Genomic DNA, 7,131 nt, shown 5'->3' with positions numbered 1-7,131 from the left:
GGTATCAGATATATATATATATATATATATATATATATATATATATATATATATATAAAAGTATTTTGGGCATAGGATTTAGGAAGCCCTTAGAGTCAATAACCACCCCCTCGTGACTAGGGGAGACGGTTGACTAGATATTTTCTAAGGAGTTATGGTATGACTCCTTCCTATATAACTAACGAGAGATAACAATACTATACACGTCATTTGCCTCAAGGCAGACACCCACGTTATGTGAGGATGTCGCCCGAGGGGTGCCACTTTGGGCATGGACCTTAAAGTCTCCCTTATTTGGGACTCTCACAAATATAACACTACATTAGATTTCAGTTTATTTACAACCCCAATTCCCAGTTTCCCTCTACAAATAATTATCTCTACCCATAATTCTCTAAAAAATATGAGTTAAATTCTCAGCAACTCATAATCATCTCAACTAAAGACTAACTAGTAAGAAAATACATGTTTACCTTTAACTAATTGAATCCATGAAATATCATATTTTAATATATTCTATTTATCATAATTTCTATGAAGGAGCATATAATTTACTCAGATTATCATAGTTTCTATTTAATTAATTTTTAACTAAATTATAATTTGGTGATTGAGAAAGAGATAGTTGATGATAAAAGGGAGAAATTTAGTCCTGATCTTGTGGTAAGAATTCGGCGAGAGGTCCTTGTAATGGTTTATATTTGGAGAAGAAAAACAACCTTTGGAGTGATGAAGACAATCCTACTAAGCCACATCATGAAGAACTTACAGTGGTCAAGAAAAAGGATAGAGGAAGGAATAAACTTACTCAGCCTAGAATGGAAATTAACACCCGAGTCATGTTGCGTAAACACAATGTCACTTAATGAAAGCCATTAATTGGATTGCTAGAGGAGTAGGAAACCTTGATATTAGGTTGACTATTAAAAAAATTTGTGATCAGCAAAAGTTTGACTTGCTTTTAATTGTTGAACTAATGATTCCTTATGTCATATTTCCTGCTGAGTGTCTTAAACAACCAATACTTAAGAGTTTTGCATTAAATTTTAGACATAATCATTATTCAATCATATGGGTTTTTTTGAACAACATCTAACTTTTTTCTATAGATGTGGATCAAATTAAATCCTTCATTGACGTTGTATATACAAGTGACTCTCATGTGATTCGAAGACAGTTATGGAATGAACTTACTAATCTTCAATAGGCCAATCCCGACCCTTGGTGCATGCTAGGTGATTTTAATGGAGTTATTGGTTCCATGAAAATTTTGGTAGATGTCTTACGAACAAAACTTTCACTGACGAGTTTCTTAATTGGACATATTAAAATGAACTTATGCATATTGACATTAATGGTAGCTATTACACTTGGATCAATGGGAGGAAAGATGGTGCTTACTCTTCTATTAAGCTTGACATAGCCATTTGTAATCATAATTGACTACATAATTGGAACACAATAAATTGATCCACTTTGATCAAGAATCACTCAAACCATCACTCAATTCTTTTCCATTGTGAAAAAGTTAGGTTTGACTCGGCAGACAATTAAAATTTGTGATGGTTTGAACTATAAATGATATATGCAGACAACTAATTGTTGATAATTAAAATACTGGTGTGCTTGCTTGCCTTATGTTTGTTTTAGCTGCTAAGTTGAGATACCTTAAACCTATTATTAAGAAATGGAACAAAGATATTTGATAATATTTATCTTAAAGTCACTCAAGCTAGTAAAGAAGTTAACATGATACAAAGTTTGATTAATAGTGCATGCTACAATGATGATCTTGCGTTGGATGAAAAACGTGCTCAACTTATTTTAGATAAGATATTACATATGCAGAATCAGTTTTGAAGGAATATATGGTTTATGGATGAAGATAGGAATACAAAGTTTTTTAATAACACAGTAAAAAATGAAATATGTTTGTAACAAAATCAAGAAATTAAAGTAAGCGAATATTTTTTAGAGGATAACAATGTAAAACTATTTTACACTATCATTGCATTAAACTCTTCTATAATATTGTGAAAGTCAATTTTAACTTAAATAAATTTTACAGAAGAGTTAAATTAAACAAAACAATACAAGCCAAAAAAAAATTATAATTTGCAAAGGCTAAAAGTAAAAATAAATTGAAAACAATTTTTATTTTGGAATAAATTGAATAAATTTAAAATGTTTCAATAAATAAAAGAGTTTAATGATTATGCACCGACACTATAAAATAAAATAAAATGATTTAGGAATTTATCACTCAACCATTACATACCATTAATCTAAATTTATGTGTTTGTTGAGTAATTTTGATTCAAAAATATTTATAAAATATATTGAATTTTAATTTTAAAATAAAAATATTATAGTTAAAATATTCAGAAAAATGATAGGTAATTACTTCTATTCGTCTGAGAATGTAAAATTCTCGACCAATAATAATGTAAAAAAACTATTTAAATATAATTTATAAAAACATGAAACAAACTAAAGATTTATCAACTGAGAGTGTTAACATAAAAAACGATTAACTTTTATAATCAATTTATAAATTTGCATTTATAAATTGGTTATATATTTTAAACTTTTTTAAAATTAATTTATTTTTTAAACATGATAATTTTTGGGAAATAGATAAAACAAATTATTTCCTGATTTTTAAAAAATATTTGTTTTTGAAATTAATTTTCAAAAGAAAAAAATTTCTTAAAAAGCTTTTTTAGATAATTGAAAAAATGATTTTTTTTTATTTTAAAAAATATAAAAATTGTAAAAATAAACTAATTAAACAATTTAAACAGATTATTAACTTAAATTTAATTAATTACATTTTTTATAACATAAGGTTCAATTCTTTAACATTTTAATAGTTCTAGTTTTTTATTTCACTGCAATTCAATTTGAAATAAATTTGCTTTTTAAAATAATTAAACAATTTCTTTGCATTTCTAATGTTTCTACCAAAATGTACAATCATTTACTTCAAAAACCCATTATCTTTTTTTTTAACAAGAAATAAAAATAAAAAATATTTTCACAAATGTGCTAACTGTGTAACTTTTCTAAGAAGCATATTGACATGAACGCAGATTCGATTGAAGAGGCCTATGAAGATTTTAGTAGGCAGAATTTGGTTGTAAGAAAAGGGCAATGGCACTTTGTTGAGGACAAAAAACTTTTTAGCCAATAAGCGTTTAATAAGAAACCTTTAAAAAAATATTATCTCAATGCGCAACAAGAAAATGACAATGGCATGTTGATTCTTGATTTCTACATCCTCTCTTCCTTTTAACAAACCAACAAATTCAGGGTCATCATCCATAAAATTTATCAGCACACAAAGGGATTTGTCCATTAATCATTTGATCAACAACTACTGTTAAAACAGGTAGTACACATGCCAAGTTTTCTTATAACTACAAAGTATGTTAGATTTCCCTAACAGTTAAACCTTGATTTAGGCAGACAGGAACCTCAGTCTCTCCAACGGTGTCCACAGTTTGGGTTGCAGCAAACGAAGAAAAGTGTCATTCCTTCCTCCCCTCTAGCAGTTGCCTACATATATAGAGTAAATCAGATGATCTATTAGTACTCAAATAATGAGACTACAGAATGTCAAAAATATTTTGCCACTAAAAGGAAAATAGGATAATTTTATGCATCCCAACAATCTCGCCAAGAAACATAACAATGCGTTGATGGAGACCACAACTTCCTGACATGCAAAGCTGAACAACAGTCACACTTGTTCAAAAACTTTGTTTTCATTTTAAACTTGTGGTGGCAGGCAGATGCACCAGCTAATGAATGTCATTGCACCAAAACAAGATAAAGACAATATTAAAGGTTTTCAAGTTTGTATGGTTTTACACAACACCTCACATGTCTTCTAGCATTTATACAATTGTCATGAGTTGTGATAGTTCATAAACCTATACAGTTCATACCTAGATTTGATAACTTAAGCAGCACAAAGCTTCTTTGTTGTCAAAGCACGCAATAGCAGAGTAGCGTAGCGGTGGTAGGGTTAAGCGTAACGCTATTGGCCCGCGGGACGCTGTCAACAATAGCTGGTTGTAGCGAACGCTAATTGCAACTCGAAACCGCTATCACAACTGCTATTGCTCGGATAAATTCCTCAAATTCTTTTTTTTTCAACTGTTGTCTTTTCTTAAGGGTATAAATTTCAATTTGAACTTGTTAAAGAGTAATCTTATGTTCTTGCTCTCAAAATGATTCTTTTGTTCTTCCTATCTGTAGTTCAGTTCTATTTTATTCTTTTTCTTCTCTGCTAAAGTTTTGTATTATTATACTTTAGGGTTTTAACTATTAATTATGACGATCTCTTTCATTTTGTGTATAGTCTATTTTTGAGTATTTATGTTCACCTACCTTACACTCTGATTTTTAGTCTTTACAATAGCAGCTACCCACCATCTGTTATACCGTTATAGAATTTTAACCCACTTCTTCACAAACTCAAGAGGCATGATTGTCCATAAAATTCTGATGACTCTACCAGTGTATCACTTTACTTCAAATTCCAGATCAATACAGGCTTGGGCAACCTCTCTTTCCCCTAAACTTGAGAGTACTAAACAGAGTTATCAAGGATCGCAGAAAATAGTGGTTTATTTAAACTTAACTTCGCTATGCCACAATGCTATAACCACTATTTGACAACACATAGTACTAAATAAATAGTGCATCATAGAACAATAGTAACAACAACAACAACAACCAAGTTGAGTCGACTACATAAACTTTCACCATAGTGTTCTATCCAGGACCATACTTCTACCTAAATCGTTAATCTCGAGGTCTTTCCGAATAACTTCTATATTAATTTTTCCAAGGTCTTCATCTACCTCTAGTTATTTGACTTATCCACATTTAACCTACTCTCCTTACCGCAAAATTTACCGTTCTTCTCTCTAAGTGTCAAAACCACCCAAGTCTACTATAGGTGTTATCGGAACACTCTCTAATATTGTTATTTCTATTCTTATTTTGTCTAATCTTACCACACATTTAACACAACACTTACTTTATTCTCGTGTTGATTCTACTATGCTATAGCGTTTTAGCAGCAGGTTTACCTGAAAAAACACAGCTTCGCCATGGTTACACTGAACGCAACGAACAGCCTTGGTACGAGGAAGAGTCGGATCCGCAGCTACATCCTGCAACACTTGAGTACGCTCTCCAACAGAGTGATGAATCTCATTTCTATACACACAGAAGTTATCAGCATTCTCCTGAAAAAACAACAACAACACAAGTAAACAAAACTGAAGAAAAGAAAATGATTTGGGAATTTTCAAAGAAATAATGAACCTGGTGATCGCAATTGCGGCAAGCATAGAGAAGTACTTTAGCTTCCCTGTCTTCCTTAGGGTATAGAATGTTGTTACTGAATTAAAGAAACAAAAATTGTTGATTGATATATGAAAGATGAAAAGGGGGTAAAATGGAAGATGAAGAGAAGAGAATCGAACCATTCGCGGCAAAATTTCATGGTACTCATGTTGGCAGATTGGCAGAGGAAGAAGAGAATGACCTAATTCCACACACTCTTTCTGTTTTGCTACTTCTCTGCTTTTCACTCTGTAGAGATGAAGGAAGCGACGGGGGATAATCTCGCAGCTGACTTACATATTTTTGTAAGGAGACTTGGTTTTGCATATTTTTAATTTTTTTTAAAATAAAAAATGGTTTACAAAAGAATTTTCTTTATTTTAAGGGTCTTGATTGGGAGTTTGGAAATGAAAAGAAAGGAGGGGAGAATTTAAAAATAAAAAATAAAATTAATGATTGAATAGACAAAAACGAAGATTTTTATTGGAAATCTTTTAGAAGGTTTGTTATTATTTATAGCATAAAAAATTAATTTTAAGAATTCAAAATTTATATTAAAAAAAGATTTTCGAAGACTTACATAAAAAATTTAAAATATTTTGATTGACATAGAATTATTTTAATTGATTTAGAATATTTTGTTATTTAGAATTTTATTAAAAATTATTTTATATATATATATATATATATATATATATATATATATATGAAGTTACCTTCTTCTCTCATCATCAAATCCTAACCGTCGTCTCTATCTCTTCTCCATCTATCTTTTTTTTTTTCTTATCCTTCTTTCTGCAACAACAACTCATTTTTATGGTGTTCTCCGTCTCTTTTTTTTTCTCTTATCATATTGTTGGTTTTTTCTTAACACATGGAGTGCAGCGAATCAAATTAATCGTATTTTCATTATGTCTATATCTGGTTGGAATTTTGACTATCTTCTTATGGCTCTTCAGTGGAGGAGAAACATTAATCTAAGTTGTTGGTTGTGGTTTGTACAGGTTTGTACAGGAGAAACATTAATCTAGATCTGGTTGGAACTTTGACTATCTTTTAATTGCATTTTTGTTCAATCTGTTTATAATTTATACAGGTTCTTCAGAATAATATTGATTGGTTGTAGAAACACCTCCTAAAATGGAATCAAAGAGTGTGTCTACTAAGAGAACACCGTTGAAGCTTTGAAGAATCAAAGTGATGTAGAGAGGTTAATTTAATGTAATTTATCAAGGAAATTCAATCGATAAAATTGCTCATTTTACAGCTATTTCATCTATTCTTGAAGCTTCTATGTTGGAAGATTGTGATGAAATTCACATAATAGATTTTTGTATTGAAAATGATGTTCAATGGCCTTTTTTACTGGAGGCGATTTTGAAAATGAAGAAAAAATTGAAATTAACATCAATGGAAGGCAGTTTCAATGGCCTTCTTGGCTTTTAATTTGATGCTTGGTCTTCCTCGTATGAAAATGGAAAGAAGCATAAGAAATAGTGCTTTTGAGTTTCTGAAAGTAGCTGAGGATTTGATCAAGAACTATGGTAGCAAAGGAATGATTACTTTTGGTGTTGGCGATGCATTTAAAAAATAAAAAAAAATAGTATGGATTTTAAGTCATTTTTTTAAAAGGAATTTGGTGCATTACAAGGATTTGTTGGAATCTATTGAGTCACAATTTTTAGAAAAATTCTCAGAAGCAAGAATGGCTCCATTGTGGTGTTTATGTCTAGGATTTATAAATTTTTTAGTAGTAAAATGAGTCACAAA

The 7,131-nt window shown here is 30.2% G+C and overlaps 1 protein-coding gene across 1 annotated transcript; it reads right to left on the bottom strand.

The window, feature by feature from the left end:
* Positions 1-3,222: 3,222 nt before the first annotated feature.
* Positions 3,223-5,670, bottom strand: LOC131601699 (DNA-directed RNA polymerases II, IV and V subunit 9A). The gene is made up of 4 exons (XM_058873562.1): positions 5,502-5,670; positions 5,341-5,416; positions 5,103-5,261; positions 3,223-3,558 (listed from the first exon to the last, which is right to left on the bottom strand). The coding sequence occupies exons 1-4, from the start codon at positions 5,528-5,530 to the stop codon at positions 3,478-3,480; spliced, it is 345 nt and encodes a 114-aa protein (XP_058729545.1). The 5' UTR covers positions 5,531-5,670; the 3' UTR covers positions 3,223-3,477.
* Positions 5,671-7,131: the final 1,461 nt, after the last annotated feature.

The sequence above is a fragment of the Vicia villosa genome, linkage group LG5 (assembly GCF_029867415.1).
Source record: "Vicia villosa cultivar HV-30 ecotype Madison, WI linkage group LG5, Vvil1.0, whole genome shotgun sequence".
NCBI lineage: Eukaryota > Viridiplantae > Streptophyta > Magnoliopsida > Fabales > Fabaceae > Vicia > Vicia villosa.
Note: the sequence above shows the minus strand (reverse complement) of the source record. Positions and strands in the feature narration are given on the sequence as shown.

Excerpts from the sequence above, each read along its gene's own strand:
- LOC131601699 (XM_058873562.1), bottom strand. The coding sequence starts at position 5,530 with ATGAGTACCATGAAATTTTGCCGCGAATG. Across the intron at positions 5,417-5,501 it reads ATGAAATTTTGCCGCGAATG|TAACAACATTCTATACCCTA; the intron begins GTTCGATTCTCT and ends TCTTTAATTCAG. Across the intron at positions 5,262-5,340 it reads GCCGCAATTGCGATCACCAG|GAGAATGCTGATAACTTCTG; the intron begins GTTCATTATTTC and ends TTGTTTTTTCAG.